General features: G+C 42.4%; 1 protein-coding gene across 3 annotated transcripts; it reads left to right on the top strand.

Annotated features, from left to right (window-relative positions):
* Positions 1 to 144: 144 nt before the first annotated feature.
* TIA1 (TIA1 cytotoxic granule associated RNA binding protein) lies at positions 145 to 15,402 on the top strand. Of its 3 annotated transcripts, XM_072148851.1 has the most exons (13): positions 145 to 394; positions 6,375 to 6,471; positions 7,443 to 7,541; positions 7,636 to 7,690; positions 8,013 to 8,045; positions 9,897 to 9,984; positions 10,900 to 10,975; positions 11,079 to 11,187; positions 11,664 to 11,759; positions 11,841 to 11,925; positions 12,082 to 12,205; positions 13,085 to 13,230; positions 14,567 to 15,402. In XM_072148851.1, exons 1-13 carry the CDS (start codon positions 369 to 371, stop codon positions 14,691 to 14,693), a joined length of 1,161 nt encoding a protein of 386 aa, XP_072004952.1. In that variant the 5' UTR covers positions 145 to 368; the 3' UTR covers positions 14,694 to 15,402. The 3 variants fall into 3 exon arrangements, with proteins under 3 accessions (XP_072004952.1, XP_072004954.1, XP_072004953.1); XM_072148853.1 differs by lacking the exons at positions 11,079 to 11,187; positions 11,664 to 11,759; positions 11,841 to 11,925; ... (1 more) ...; positions 13,085 to 13,230; positions 14,567 to 15,402 and adding an exon at positions 10,155 to 10,214; XM_072148852.1 differs by lacking the exons at positions 145 to 394; positions 6,375 to 6,471; positions 7,443 to 7,541; ... (1 more) ...; positions 8,013 to 8,045; positions 9,897 to 9,984 and adding an exon at positions 10,155 to 10,214.
* The last annotated feature ends 937 nt before the right edge of the window (positions 15,403 to 16,339 follow it).

The raw sequence follows: 16,339 nt of genomic DNA, 5'->3' as shown, positions 1-16,339 counted from the left end.
GTTACACCCGCATCTATACTCTTATATCGCCCGTTATTTCCATCTGAATTGTAACCGACTGCTTTGTACACTTTCATTGACTGGACAAAGGCGTTTTGTATGGACAGCCTTTTCCGGGGTCCTGCTAGTGCGCATGCGCCGTCATTCTCCGCCGCCATCTTGTGGTGACGGTTTCTCTTGCATTGTTCCAGGCCGGGGCGGTGAGAGGCAGTGGAGTGCGGCAGGTAGCGGTTACACGGTGCGGCTGGCAGCGGTTTCTACCGTCGCTCACATATCCAGAGAGGTTTACCCGTCCAGCTCGGACAACACACAAGAATCACTTTCCCGCCGGGTCCCTTAGGACAGAGGGGGACCCGGAGCCTGGAGCCATGGAGGACGAGATGCCCAGGACCCTGTGAGTTCCCTAGGCCGCAGAGCCTGCACTTGTGACTAGTGATAGGTTGTAGTAATGGCGGCGCTAGAGATGGAGGTAGCAAGTAGAACATCTCATATGGACTAACACAAAGGTGGAGCGTGCGATCACACCAGCCAATCGGCTCTCTGCTTCCATTGTGTAACCTGCGCTGGGAAGATGGAAGCGGGCGTCTGATTGGCGGTGACTCCATCCTTTGTCTGCTGCATTACCTCTACATGATATATATATATACACTGTAGGAGTTTTTTGTGTAATCCTGGAGTTGACATAATTATTATTTTCTCAACGATTAGCTGCAGATTTGGCTTGTGGATTTTTTCAGATGCATAAATCAGATGCAGATGCAGTTTTAAAGAGCAGGAATTGATATTGGTCAGCTGTTACTTGCGCACTTAGCCAGAAAGGGAATCAAAGCATCACTTCCAATGCTGCTACTACAGGGATGTGCTCTGGTAGCTTCTGCCTGTGTTATCATGGGTTGGAACTGCTGATCACTTTGGGGACTGTTTGGCTGGGACCTCAATCTCGTATATCAATCCTAATCATCTCTCTAATGGGATGTATCTGCTGCATAATGTCTGATCCTTGCAGTGATTGTCCCATGGCAGATGACTGTGGCCAGTCATGAAAACCTGACTGGACCATAGTTCAGACAGCGGGACTGTAAGTATCATAGTGATGTATCATACAAGAAGTCTGATTTCCTGCAGAACAGAATTGTCCAGCCGTGGCTATGATCTGCGGTGAAAAGGTGACCCATGGAATCCCATCCCTGGCATTGACCAGTCTGAGCAATCTAGTAGTGCACAGTCTGTTTTTCAAGGACTTGTTATGGTTGTGTGCGACGGGTCTTTTGGATGCACGGTTTTATGGCCATTCATGGTAGGTTATCATTAAAGGAAACCTACCACTGCTCGCATGATAAAATCATGCGAGCAGACCACCTGGTAGTCTATTTAATACTAATGCCGGGACATACTTTAGTTAGGCACGGTGATCGTTAGTTTAGCTAAAAAAAAAGTTTTACTTACATATGTAAATAGCTCTCCGGTGCTACCCCTACGTCATCTTCGGGAGATGGCTTCCGATCTTTAATTAATCCCGCCTCCTTCATTGTATCCGTCCTCCTTCGGGTGCTGAGAGCCGTGACCTCACCAAGCTCTCGGCACCTATCGCGCAGATACTAACTTTCGCACAGCCGGCCGGCGATAGGTGGCGAGAGGTTGGTGAAGTCACGGCTCTCGGCACCCGAGGACGGGTACAATGGAGGCGGGAATAATTAAAGATTGGAAGCCATCTCCCTTCCGAAGATGACATAGGGTAGCACCGGAGGGCTATTTACATATGTAAGTAAAACGTTTTGTTTTTTTAGCTAAACTATGTGCCGGCATTAGTATTAAATAGCCTACCAGGTGGTCTGCTCGCATGATTAGCCTACCAGTGCGGCTACTCCACGCCCCTGTAGCCACGTTACTCCTCCTACCCTGTTGTGTGCGTCCGACAAGCCGGAGTTCTGCGCAGTAGCTCCGGCCTCGGATCTGTGGCTGCTTAGCCGCGGGCCTGCGTTCTGCGCATGCACAAAAAGCCAGCATGTCGAACGAGGGCGCGCAGCTACGTGGAGCTTGCGCGCCGCAGACCACAGGGTAGGAGGAGTAATGTGGCTACGGGGGCGTGGAGTAGCCGCGCTGTGTAGCCTCGTGCCCGGCTACTCCACGCCCCAGTAGCCGCATAACAGAATTTACATATTAGTCCAATAAGGTTTACCAAAAGTTAGCGGGGACGTGAGGATTAGCTCTAAAAAGGCACATCCACCTACCACCCGATCTACCTTAATAGGTAGAATCGTGGTGGTAGGTGCCCTTTAACAACTATGGAGCCCCTCGGGCCGGTTTTAAACACATCCAAAACGCAAGTTGGAGGTAGTTTGGCCAAACCCCTTCCCACTTGCATTCTGATGCGTTTAAAAATTAAATAAAAACAGCACGTGGGAAACCTGCCTCAAGCTCTTTTGCTTAATTTTAATATCCTTGTTTTATAAAAAGTACTTGCAAAGCTAAGAGCAGCAGGCACACGCCAGTATGTCAGTGCTTGTTTTACAATCTTCCATCTTGGCAGTAGATTTCCTGTAATGATGACTTACCCTGAGTGTGACAAACTTCATCTAAATAATTTAGACCATTCATGCAAAAAATGTGGCCGCAGAACCTTACGGCCAAAACACCCATTGCACACAACTGTGATCAGTCTGTGAAAAGGAAATCTACCAGTTAAAAAACCACCTATGCTCCTCTTCATCCCGCTCCTGCCGCCTATCTTTGTTTTTTTTGACACATCGGGATCGTCTATAAAAGGGACTTGTAAAAAGCGGGCTGAGCACAGGGACGAGGGCTCCGGTCTGCTAATTATTCGCCACCTGCGGGAGGATGCCCCCCTCTCCCATGTTGGAGAGGGAGTTGACGTCACGCAGGAGGTGTAAATAATTTGCAGACCGGAGCGCCAGACATCTTGTCCCTGCTCTCCGGCCTGCTTTTTACAAGATAAGCAAAGACAAGTGGCGGGAGCCGGGGCAAGTATCTGTAGGTGTTTACTTTTTTATTTTCAACAAAACTTTATTGATCAGGAAGCCTAAAAATGCCTGCTAATAGAACAGGCAAAACAAATGCCCCTCGCAGGGGGAAGTATAACGCAGTCTCTTCAGATACCTAGCCAGCTACTGGATCAATTGAGCAAGGTGTTTTTACTTGGTAGCGTTCCTTTAAGTGATCAGGCCGACAGTATCCTGCACTGATCATCTGGTGCATCCTGCAGGATCTACTGTATAGGTTCTGGATGTCAGATCAGCTGATGGGGGAGGACCGAGGATGAGGACAGGTAGGGATTTGCTGCATAATATATCACAAATAAATGATTCTTGGCCTCAACTCGATATGAGAAATTAAGCCAAGGTGCAGGCCCATACAAACTAACTAGGCCATTTGACAAAGACCTTGGGGTCATGCCGCCATTGCCGTCTATGGGGACGTATATACGGCCGGAAAATTGGGGCCCGCGTATACATCCGGGAGCTTGCACTCTGCAGGTTCCCTGAGGAATTTTATTCCACATGTGTATTCAGCAGAACCTGGATTAGTGGAAGCCCCACACATGTACTTTACTGACTGTCACAGAAATGTTGGCACCAAATCTGCTGCTTGTGGCTCTCCCCCTTATTCTAGCCCCGGGTGGAGATGATGGAAATCCCCTTCTGTGTTTGTCGTATTTCCGGTTATCCCTGGATTACACCTTCTCTCTCCTTATGTTGCTACTTTTTAATATCTTGGTATGCAGTATGTGCAGTCTATACCCCATCAGAGCTAGTCCAGGAATTATTCTCAGGCATTTTCATTCCCCTTCTATGCCAGAACGTCTGTTCCATCTGCTGCCATTTTAATTGTTGCACCAGAATTGTCCTGCCACAGCTCATTGGCTGGGAGCCATCATTTTTAGGACAACTTACCTCATTAAACTGCTGTGCCATGTCCTCTCTAGAATTCCCTCTTTAATGTGTAATCTCTCCCATTACCTATAAAATTATACAAAGAAATGAGCAGAAAAGTTATATCCTGCGAAGAGTTAAGCTTAGGGGCTTCAGAGGGAGTGTCACTTCAGCCAAATCTCTTTGGTTCTGTGGCACCTATAAACATGCTTCTGGTGTCATCCTGGATAAAACGGCCTGTGGTTCTGCGAACTTCAGAACCGGAGATACAGGAATCCAAGCCACCAATATACAGGCGGTCCCTTACTTAAGGACACCCGACTTACAGACGACCTATAGTTACAGACGGACCCCTGTGACCTCTGGTGAAGTCTCTGGATGTTACTATAGTCCCAGGCTGCAGTGATCAGCTGTAAGGTGTACCGTGAACATTGTTAACACTTGCGTTTTGTAAACCTAAGTGTTAACAACTGTTCAATTAGGTAAATCTCTCCAGCTGTTGCAATGTGTTTTTAGGGAAATCCGATCCTCCGCTGGCAGCCCCGTGGTCTGCCAGTGCCCGGGGCTGCGCGGCTTCTTCCGGGAGCTGGGTCCTGCCTTCTGTCTGGACTCGGCTGTAACACACTGAGCATGCGCAGAACATCTATTACTCTGTGTTAGGTGAAGAACAGTTTGAATAAGCGATCAGAGTATCGCTTGTTCAAGCCAACCTGTTAAAAAAAAAATAAAAAATTAATAAACAATTTTTTATAAAAAGAATTAAAGTTAAAGTCCCCTAAACACAAACATTCCCTAGACATATCTAATAAAGGGGGGGAAAAACAATCACAAAAAACCCCCACATATTTTGTATCGCCGTGTTTGTAACAATCTGTACAATAACTCCAATCATTATTGGACTCGCTCGGTGAGCGCCGTAAAAACAACAACCCGAAAAACTTGCCAAAAATGTACATTTTTCATAAAATCCCTTCACAAAAATGTTCTAAACAGTGATCAAAAAAAGTTATGTGCGCTAAAATGGTATCACTGAAAAGGAAAACTCATCACGTAACAAATAAGCCCTAGGCCAACTCTGTCAACCAAAAAATATAAAAGTTATGTCTCTTTATGAAAAGATGGCAATAGAAAACGAGATTTTCTCTGTATTAGTTTTTCTTTAACTATGGGTCGTCTGTAAGTCGGGTGTCCTTAAGCAGGGGACTGCCCGTATTTGTAAAGTGCATCTCATGTTGCAGAAAATAAGTCGTTTTATGTCAAAATTGCCAAAGATTGTATAGCCATTATAAAGTGACAATGCATAATCCGCTCTGAATGGCGCAGCTTCCCTTCGATGCCCTGGTGTGTGCCCATACAGAGGTTACCACCACATATGGGGGATTGTTATCAAAATTGGGTATCAAACTTTGTGGAGCGTTTTGGTATTTTATCCACTGAGAATTTGTACATTTTACGAAAAACACAAGATTTCAAAATTGCATCCGATATTGTTTTACAGGGGATAACAAACTTCATGGGTTGTTTTACATTACATTAAGGGGTGAAGTTTCTATAATGGGGTAATTTATGGGGTTTTACTTTTATGTAGACCTCTTAAAGTGACTTGAAATCCGAGCAGGTCCCGCAAAAGCGTGATTTTGTGTTTTTTTAATGGAAATGTGAGAAATCGAACCTAAAGTTCAAAGCCCCATAACATCTTGCAAAAATGAGAGGATGCATAAAAAACCATGGAGACATAAAGCAGACATTTGCGTAATGTTAGTTATCGAGTTTTTTTTTTGCTGTTATGACTACATATGGCAAAAGTAGGACATTTTCAATTTCAAAAATCGAGACTTTTTTTCCAAATTTTTACCAAATATCAGTTATTTTCATAACTAAACCCAACACATACCAACAAAATGTTTCAACTAACTTAAAGTACAAAGTGTCACGAGAAAACAATTTCAAAACCACTTGGATATGTTAAAGCTTCTGAAGTTATAACCACTTATAGTCACATAGGGCAGATTTGAAAAAATGGGTTGTGTCAGGAAGGTGAAAAGGGGCTTTGGTGTTAAGGGGTTAAAGGGGTTGTCCAGGGGTTGATCTGTCCAGTGTCTGATCTGGATCGGTGCTTCATGTGTTTGTTGGATGGATGTTGGCCCCTCACCATAAAAGTAGAGACCTAGAAAGACAATGCAGCTGTTTATTACCCCAAGGTTGTCACGTGAGGGTTAATTCACATCATGTTTCATCTTGTTGTGATTTTTAGAAATATGCCGGGTTCTGTAATGTGGACATACAGACACATGGCAATTCTCTGGAATCTCATTTTGTCTCTGGCCTGGATTGACTTGCATTTGGTTTTTTCCAGATCTATTTTTGTCCACGCGAGATGTTTGTTTATATAGGATAATTGTTTCCATCTTTGCATGTGTGGCTTATGTATAGATGTGCAGCTGTTCTGTGTATTATGTGATCATTTTACTTCTTTCCTTTCAGTTATGTGGGGAACCTGTCCCGGGATGTTACAGAAGCTCTGATCCTTCAAGTGTTCAGTCAGATCGGGCCGTGCAAAAGCTGCAAGATGATCATGGATGTGAGTTTCTGACATATGTGGATACCAGTTGGTTTATTCATAGACCGGTTTCAAACAGGAGTGATGGTTACAGTAAATTTGGTCATATGGGTCAGTTTTCCTTTACAAAGGACCATAAGATAAATTGCATGTTAAGTAATACACTATTAAGTCATCAAACGAAATGTTATGTATAAGTAGATGCAAAAATCTTGGGAGCTATTAATGTACGAATAATGAGCAGATTATACATAACTCCGCAGCTGTCCCTAGTGCCTCTCCTAGGATCTGGCCTCAGGAAATATAGATATAATATCCAGTCAACTATTTAGTTCTCTTCTTTGTACAGCGCTGAACAAATAACCTCATGATGCCCTGCAGGGTTTCTGCTATAAAACATTGTGCACCGTGTCCTTCAATAGTAGGTAACAGCCAGGAACTGCGCCTCTTCTTGGCTGAACCTTTCTTTCCAGTTGCTACATCATTTCTAGGAGAAGAGCATATCAAGGGGTGATGCATCCAGCTGCTTCCTTCATAGGCCCTAAAGGGAACATCTGAACTAACCCTACTGTGTGTGAGCATTAGGATGCAGTCAATTTGCTTCTAGTGACTAAGTAGATATGGAGGATCAGGATCCCATCACTCTGAATCTGTTATGATCACTGACATGCTGCAGATTCTAAGCCCTTAGTTTTTTTTTTACCAAGGGCTTTTGTCTCACACAGGTTTTTATGTATAGTATAGTATGAATAGTCTCTTCCATGCTGTCCCTGTAAATTGTAATGATTCAGTTCAGGGGTCAGACCTACCCCTGGTGTGCCCCTATCACTTGGCCACATCTAGAAGTTCTTTAGAAGTCAATAGAGCACAGGGGGAACATGAGCCACTGCCGAAATACTGGGTCCCCTAGTGATCAATCTTCTAAGACCTCATCTGATTTGTGGAATCTGTACTATTTTGCTCTAACACTACTTGTTTTTTTTTTTGGATAGACTGCTGGCAACGACCCGTACTGTTTTGTGGAATTTTTCGAACACCGCCATGCTGCTGCATCATTAGCTGCTATGAATGGTCGCAAGATAATGGGCAAGGTAAATTGTATATGATGTGTCTGACATATACAGTATAAATAGCATTTATTTTCTACTAATCCATATTTCCTGTAATTTTTTTTCCTTCCCATAGGAAGTCAAGGTCAACTGGGCAACCACTCCAAGCAGCCAGAAAAAAGACGCCAACAGTAAGTGTTCTTCCAGCTCTGTGTGACATTATTACTATAGTAAAATGAACTGTTGAAGAAATATAATTTTATTAGTTCACAATGTGATGATCATGAGAGCAGCGTTTCTCAACCCATGTGTTACTGTTGTAATCGGTAGAAATCCTTTTTGTTTCATTGACTTTCACACATGCATTGACCATTATAGTGTAAACCTGTAAAGGAACATAGAAGCGAAGTCACTTCATGATGGGTTGAGAACCGCGGCTTTTAGATGACTTGTTTTACTTTGTTTTTTTTTTGTTATAATATATTGAAGAACAAATCTAATCTTTGTCATCAGGTAGTTCCGTTGTCAGCACACTGCGTTCTCAAGGTAATTGTGTCTTCTTACAGATAAACATTCAGTCTCTTTTGGGTGACCAGCAAAAGTCTGGCTCTTCCTTCCCTCTCCTCTTTTCTGCCATCACCCACCTGAGCTGCTTATTTTCCTTTCAGTAGCTTTGGCAGCACGGGTATCATTAAGTAGATCTAGTGGACTAAGCAGGTCCTAGCTAACCTTTTATACTGTGTCCATTTAGTGCCTTTGTACAACGCAGTTGTGGAGCTACTATTGAAAGAATAGGTATTCACATGCACCTGTAGCCTTTTGGGGCTATGGTGTGCTGTAAGGAACCAAAAGGTCCTCATCTATGAAAGAGGAGCTATTCCAAATTTTTATCAAAAGCATTTTCTTGAAGCAGAAGGCATTTACATGCTGATTATAAGGTTAAAAACCTGTCGCACATTAGGTTACCTCCTATCCACGGTCCAGTTCTCACTTATTGATGGGGCAGCAGAATGAACATGAGCACTAATGCTCCATTCAGCGCTTTGGGAGCGTTGGACATTAGAGAGTACTCAGGTATTTCATAGACGGGGAATGGCATTGTCTCAGACAGTTGAGAGGTGCACATAGTGGGGGGGATTTATAAAGCAGTCTGAAAGTCAGAATATTCTTAGTTGCCTATGGCAGCCAATCACAGCTCCCCTTTAAAATATTCATGAGCACTGGTAAAATGAAAGCTGAACTGTGATTGGTTGCCATGGGCAAATAGAAATATTCTGACTTTCAGACAGCTTGATAAATCTCCCCCAGTATCTTCCAATGTTCTCATAGTACTGAATGAAGCAGAAAGTTGCATTCTTGACCAGGTGGTGCTTTCAGTATGTGAGAATGGGTCCTGTTCTAGTGATTGGTGGGGGTCCAATTAATGGCGATGGCTTTACAAGACAGGTAAATCTGAATCCATAACAGAGGTTCCAATCCCAAACTCTGTAAAACCCACCTTAAAGGAACAATCCAGTCACAGCTGATTCATTGATACCTTGTGCAGGGCTTTAAGGGAGAAGCCGGACTCCAGGTTCTAGGAATACAATGAAAACGAGGCCCTGCTCCAGTATTCAATGAATCCGCTTTGACTGGAGTGTTATCTTTTGGTGTATTACTTGTGTTATGTCATTTTAATTCAGCTAAATTATATATAGTCCTGGTAAGGTTCTACAATATTCACACATCAGAATCCCCCAGGCTTCATGTTCTGATCACATGATGCATGGAGGGTGAGCTATAGATGTATAACTCTGATGGAAGGCTGCAACCTATCCTATATAGAAAGACAATACTAAAACAGACTCCATGGCATACTCTACATTCTAGATAACGCTAAAATATTTTATTTAAGATTTTTGTTTAAATTGAATAAAGCTTTATGGATATTCTCGTATAGAAAGGAGCCTTTCCCCGTATATTCACTAAGAATAGACATGAACAGATCCTGGGTATTATCTGGTGTAAGGAAACTCAGAAATCCTAATCAGTTGGCATGTTCATTCCTTCTGTTTCAAGCTACAGCCATATTCTACATATTATGTATTGAATGGCGCTTAGTATCTGCTTCCTTTGCTCTGTAATTGGTGAACATTCAGGCCCCGAGCGCGGCTCTGCCACTGCGTAGCCTTGTACTTGTGGGGCCTCACTAGCCCTTTCCTTTTCTTACTCATCCCTTGTCCTCTTTATAACAACTTGTCTTGGGGCTGTGGTTAGTTGACAAATGTGTATATTTTTAATTTCTTTCTACTGGCTCCATTAATACTCAGCTGAATAGATGTGATATTTGTCAGACTTGTAAATGTGAAACTGTTGTTTTCCCCTTTCACCCTGTTCCCATCTCCTTCTCCCAACAAGATCATTTCCATGTTTTTGTTGGTGATTTGAGCCCAGAGATAACAACCGATGACATAAAAGCCGCCTTTGGACCCTTTGGGAGAATATCGTAAGTAATGCATAATAAAAACAACCCCCTAAAGCAAGACAATTCACATGAATCTCCTATAGCTACATACTGCGTTCTCCGTTCCTCTATGACTATAATTTTCACTATTGCATTTTTATTTTCGTTACTGTTAACTGGCTTTTAATATTTAATTTCTCCAAAATTTGCAGCCGGCCACAGACCAAAAAGGGGGTTAACGCATTGACCTGAGAATTCAGTTAACAGGCCACGTATGCCCTTTTTTTAATTCCTATTTTTTTTTACATATTTATATATTTATATCATTTTTTTTCCTCCTTCAGTTTTATTTCCATTGAGTAAATATTAGAATGTGTTTGCGATGACCCGGATGATGAAACATTTGCATGGTTTTACTTTTTCACAGCCGGTGTGGTCTGCAGAGCACCTTTGTCTGCAGGTCTCTCCTGCACTGAAAGAGTTAAAAAAAAAAAAATCTCAATAGAAGTCATTGACTCCCAAGGTGTACGACTAGGGTAAGGATAGGGAAAGGGAGAATTATTTTTTTTCTCCAGCTGCTTGCTTTAAGCCCATGCTTGATGTGGAAGTAGCCATGTTGTGAGTGGGATCAGCTGTAGTCTGTGTTACTGTGTTTGGGGTTTTTTTAGACCTGGTTAATTTGCATGTACACCCTATTCTGTGTCATTTACCCCTCCTCTGGCTTATATTAGACGTGTTAGTACTAGCTTACGCACATACAGATGTAAGATGACTTTGCTTTCCAAATTTTCATTTGCTGACGCTTCCTCCTTTGGCGTTAATAATAAAATATGGAAGGATAATGTAGGGGGGGGGGGGGCACTGTGTGGTCTGTTGTGATTTTGCTTCCCTTTTTATCTGTACATGTTTTGTGAGGTTTGAATTTTATAGGTAAATGGAAGGTGTCTTTTATTTCAGAGATGCACGGGTAGTAAAGGACATGACCACAGGGAAATCTAAAGGCTACGGATTTGTTTCCTTCTTCAATAAATGGGTAGGTTTTATTTCCATTATTTCATCATAGACAGAGATGAGGCTTTGGCATAAAAGCGGAATGTCAGGTCGGAGTTTAACCATGTTTTATATTCTGTTGTTAGGATGCAGAGAACGCCATTGCACAGATGGGAGGACAGTGGCTTGGAGGTCGACAGATCAGAACTAACTGGGCCACAAGAAAACCACCAGCTCCAAAGAGCACCTATGAATGTAAGCATATACAGTGCTGGTGGTACTTGTAAATATGTTGCTGGGATGTGAAAAATATATTACAGGGTTGTAGCTGGTGCACCCAGTGTGAGATCTCTTCCCTGGATATAGCAGCACCCCTCCTCTCTACTGTAGCAGGCTTCTGGTTATATATTACAGCAGGGACAGGGAGTAGTTTTAATGCAGAGATCTTAGAACCCCACTATGGGGGACACTCCCTCACAGTCCAACTCTAGCAGTACTGCTGCTACTAACGCACCGTATCAAAAACCCAAAATATTCAACATGCAACATAAAAACCCGAAAAATGGAGTAAACGTTGGTTCTAAAAATACAACATCTTTATTACTTGCTAATATAAAAACGTGTACAATAGACGAAATACCAATATGCGATTGATGCTTCCAGGTAAACTATTTATACCTTGATATCCAAACCTCAACGAGTGTATTAATCTTGCCGGGTTTTCTTTCCAGCCAATACAAAACAGTTGTCATATGAAGAAGTGGTGAACCAGTCCAGCCCCAGCAACTGCACTGTGTACTGTGGAGGCGTTACATCCGGCCTTACAGGTAGGCTTACTCAGTGTTTATTACTGCTCTCTATTAGTTCTGTGAGAGGTCCATGTTTCTAAGCTTGTCTCTCTGCTCTAGAACAACTCATGCGTCAGACCTTCTCTCCTTTTGGCCAAATAATGGAAGTTCGTGTTTTCCCAGATAAAGGGTACTCCTTTGTACGGTAAGTGCAATAAGGGGTTAAGCTTGGTCGATGCTGTGCAGGGGAAACTTTGGAAGGGGATTCGGTGTTGGTATCCTGTAGGAGGGTTAGAGTTAGGGATCAATCCGAGCTGGCTTCATCTTTCTAAAAGTGATCTTGGTTTTCCTTTCCCTATAGGTTTAGCGCACATGAAAGTGCAGCTCATGCTATAGTCAGTGTGAATGGCACTACCATCGAAGGTCACGTGGTAAAGTGTTACTGGGGGAAAGAGACGCCAGACATGCTTAATACGGTGCAACAGGTAAGAGCCGGAGAATCCCTTCATTCTGTACTTGATTTTCTTCTTTGGAGTAAGTGACTGTAATGTATGGGTTATATTAAAGGGGTATTTCAGGAATATGAATACAAAATACTGATACAAAACCCCATAATGCTATAACTAAACTCAATGTCATTAGTCACACAATGGAGCATAAATAGTTTGATTTTATGATTCACAAAATGTTATGGACTTTCTCAAGTAGGTGAAGTTATAACCAAAACGGCCACCACTGGAAACTACAAGTCCCATGATCCTTTAATTCTCAGAAACTCCTCCTCCCTCTTATACTCTGCTCCCAGTGATGATGTCCTGCTCCTGCCTGTCCTGCTCTCTTCCCATACCAATGATGTGTAACTGCCATCACCACAACACTGGTCATACTGGATGCCCTGCAACCAACCGACTACAGCCAAAATTAGTGGTGATCACATGACCTGCCCAGGCAGGTGCAGGACATGTGATGTGGACATGTGACCAGTGGCCATCTTCTGTCCTGTGTCTCCTCCACAAGGACAAAATCACAGGACTGTTTAAAGGGCTCGCACTATTTTAATTCTTCATTACAGTGTATGTCAGCAGCGTTTTTCTGCTAACGGGAGCAAAAATTTAAATGACTAATTCCACTATAGAGTCACAGAGAGGTACATGAACAGATAAAGCAGCTCTACAGTTTGATAAGCACATCAGATGGGTAGTATGCCATCGGGTCCACAGAAAGATCTGGGGAATTTTAGGCATTTTTTCAATTATTTTCCTTATTTTCACTACAAATCGTTCTATAGACATTAATTGCTAGATAAATTTACAGTATTTTATGTTTCAGTTTTCTTGTATTTTTTTTTTCTTATCTTTCCACAGCAAAGCCAAATTAGCTTTCCTCCTCCCTATGGACAGTGGGGGCAATGGTATGGAGGAGCCCAGCAAATAGGCCAGTATATGCCCAATGGCTGGCAGGTGCCCGCTTATGGAGTATATGGCCAAGCGTGGAATCAGCAGGGATTTAGGTAAGTGGTGGTTGTATTGTATGAGCCGCACATGACTGCCATGCAGGAGCAGTTTCTGATCGCTAGCCAATGATTTGGCACAGATGCTGGTAGGAAACCTGCAATTCCAAGAGTTTAACACCTATTGGAGTTACACAGCCGTCCAGCAGGTCTTTTGTGTCAATGTTGAGTTGAAGGCCAGGTGGCTGCTCCACAGCACACAGGACATGTGCTTTATATGAAAGTTTTTACTGCTTCCAATAGGGAGGGGTGAGGCTTGCTCCCTCCCTTCTCCTCTTGGCTGTTTTGTCATGTGACCACACAGCCATTTACAAGAGGCCCACGATTGGTTTCAAGTAGAAATGGCAAGAATTGTGTGTTACTTCAGTAAAACTCCTAACAATTTTCCTTCCAATTTTCTATCATATTATGGTCTGACAAGGGCACATTCAGCAAGTAATGTACCTGCAAAATTATTTCTGCATGGACCGAGAACCCCTAAAGGAAATTGCATGTGTTAAAAATTCTGCTTCGTTACATTACATTACATGGCTGACTGACAAACCTTATGATCATGAATACAAATACATGCTTAGAGGACCTGTCAGGGCAATTTGGGCCACTAAACCATCCACTGGTCCTTATGGGACCGTTGGTTTAGTGTTCCAAATCGCCTTTTGCAAAGTCCCTTCGTGGCCGAACTTTATACAAAGAGGAATTCAATGAGCAGTGAGGTACGTCAGACTCCTCTCCCCACCACGCAATTCTTCAATAAAACCGGAGCACTACACCTCGGATTCATTGTGCGGTCACATGCACAGTAATGTCCCATTGTAATATGTGCAGGAGCACTGGCCAGAGGCAAGTATAGGTGTTTTTTTTAATTTTTTTTTATTTTGATAGCGGCCACTGAGGAACGTAACCCCTTCTCGAAATTGGATGTAGCAGTAAGTCACGGGCGGCAGGGACTGTACTGCTATGTCCAGCTTTTGGTACCGGCTGCTGAACCGAGCCCGTACCAGAAGCTGCGGGTGTCGACTGTATATTACAGCCTGTAACTCGCGCAATGACAGCGGCGGGTGTTTGCTGATGTGTAAGGGGGGGGGGGCTGCATGGTGGCTGCACAATGTCTTTTGCATGACGTCGCCCCCCTCTCCAGTATGGGAGAGGAAGGTTCGAGAGGCAGGAATAATTAGCAGCACTGAGCTCCAGGATGGGGATGAAGAGGGCAATGGGCAAGTATGTTAGCTTAGTTTTACTGTTATGTAGTGGTAGGTAAACATCCCTGCTCATTGTTCCTGAAAGCTACACGTGTTTTTAATTCTAACGTGACGAAAATCTCTCTTAATCTTTACAGTCAAACACCTTCATCTGCAACAGCATGGATGGGACCAAATTATGGCGTGCAACCTACCCCCGGGCAGAACGGAACCTTGATCACAAACCAAACAGGCTATCGTATGGCTGGATACCAAACACAATGAGAGGAAGGACTCCAATCCGCACCCCAGCAGTCTGCTGCGGGCCCATTTGTTTACTTTGATACCATTCTATAACCATGTCAGTGCAGATGTCAGAATACGCAGAATATTTATTAAAAACAGCAGAAAGTAAATTTTTTTTTTTTTTTTTTTTTAAATCATGACATTATCATCCAAACGATTTAAGACACAAACTATAAAAACAAACAAAAAAAAAAATACTAGAAATGCTGGATGTTTGCCAATTTTTGCCTTCCTTTTTTTTTCCATTATTTTATTATTTTTTTTTTTAATATGTAAATGTAACTGTTACTTAACCCGGTCTCTCTTGAAGAGAACAGCCAAGCCTTGCTAGCCAGATCTTTTTTTTTTTGGCGGTAAAAGGGTTAAGAATCCTTTTGAAATAATAATAAAAAAAAAAAAGAATACAATGCAGGGATCACTGCCATTTTGGGCAGCAAATTGCACAAAGTCTATTTTCTTTTTCTTTCACTGAAGTAGTGTGCAGTTTTAGCGTGCATTCCTAGTATGATTTGAGATGTATTATAAATTTAACTGTACAAAATTTGTGACGCTGTGTTTGTGAAGGTTACGTTTCTTTTTCCCTTCAATTGAAGCCTACGATATAAAGAAAAAAAAATGACGCTTTCTTATTGTTCAGATTGTATACACTGTCTAAAAAAAATCCCCCCCCCCACCCCTTTTGTTTACATCCGTGTTTATATTGACAATTTAAAAAGTTTTTTTTTGTTTTGCCTTATAAAGTTGTTGACTTAATGGAGGGCTTCGATCACTCTCTCGGATCGAACGTACAAAAAAAAAAACTTTTTTCACTAGGGAAACAAAAAAAATGTGACCTGATCTGAGCCTGTATGTGAAAAAAAATCTCTGATGTTTCAAATTCCATGTTTTTGTTTTTTTTGGTTCTGTGTTTTTTTTTGTTTTTTTTGTTTTTTTTTTTTCTTTCTGTCAAGAAGGTGCCTAGGAAAAAAATCCTCGCAGGGTTTATTTCTCAAGGATTTTTATCTTCTGTGATAAACAAAAGTTATTTGGGAACGGACGGGAAGTATTATATTCCTGTGCAATTAAACAATTTAAAAAAAAAAAAGGGTGAAATTCTTAATGAGCGCGTCAGTGATGTTTCATCACTCTGAGCTGATATTGTTACACATGTTACATTCACGTGGATGGGATTTGAACAGATAGATGACGGCTGTAAAGACACAGCTGCATACGACCATCATAGTATCATAGGTATACTAGGTATAGGTTAGTGTAGATGCTGTGTACCTCATAGTATTGCCAGTCCTGCTGAGTTCTCTATGTGATAGGCCCAACCGTATGCAATTAGTAATAGTTCGCTTTTCCCATCCGTATACTATTAAAACTTGGAACAATTTGCATTTACTGTATATACACTCGTGTATAAGCCAAGTTTTTCAGCACAAAAAAATGTGCTGAAAAACCTCACTTCGGCTTATACACGAGTCAATTAAAAAAAATAAATTTTAATACTTTTAATCCACCGGCGGCGGCTCCCGAAGTTCAGCACATTAAATAAATAAACTTAGTTCTCACCTTCCGGCGATACTCACCCCCGATCCACGGCGCCGGCTTCCGATCCTCGTTGGTCGCTCTCAATCCCCGGC

This window comes from Engystomops pustulosus, chromosome 4, assembly GCF_040894005.1.
Source record: "Engystomops pustulosus chromosome 4, aEngPut4.maternal, whole genome shotgun sequence".
NCBI classification, from domain to species: domain Eukaryota; kingdom Metazoa; phylum Chordata; class Amphibia; order Anura; family Leptodactylidae; genus Engystomops; species Engystomops pustulosus.
Note: the sequence above shows the minus strand (reverse complement) of the source record. Positions and strands in the feature narration are given on the sequence as shown.

Excerpts from the sequence above, each read along its gene's own strand:
- TIA1 (XM_072148851.1), top strand. The coding sequence starts at position 369 with ATGGAGGACGAGATGCCCAGGACCCT. Across the intron at positions 7,691-8,012 it reads CCAGAAAAAAGACGCCAACA|GTAGTTCCGTTGTCAGCACA; the intron begins GTAAGTGTTCTT and ends CTTTGTCATCAG. Across the intron at positions 11,926-12,081 it reads AAAGGGTACTCCTTTGTACG|GTTTAGCGCACATGAAAGTG; the intron begins GTAAGTGCAATA and ends CTTTCCCTATAG.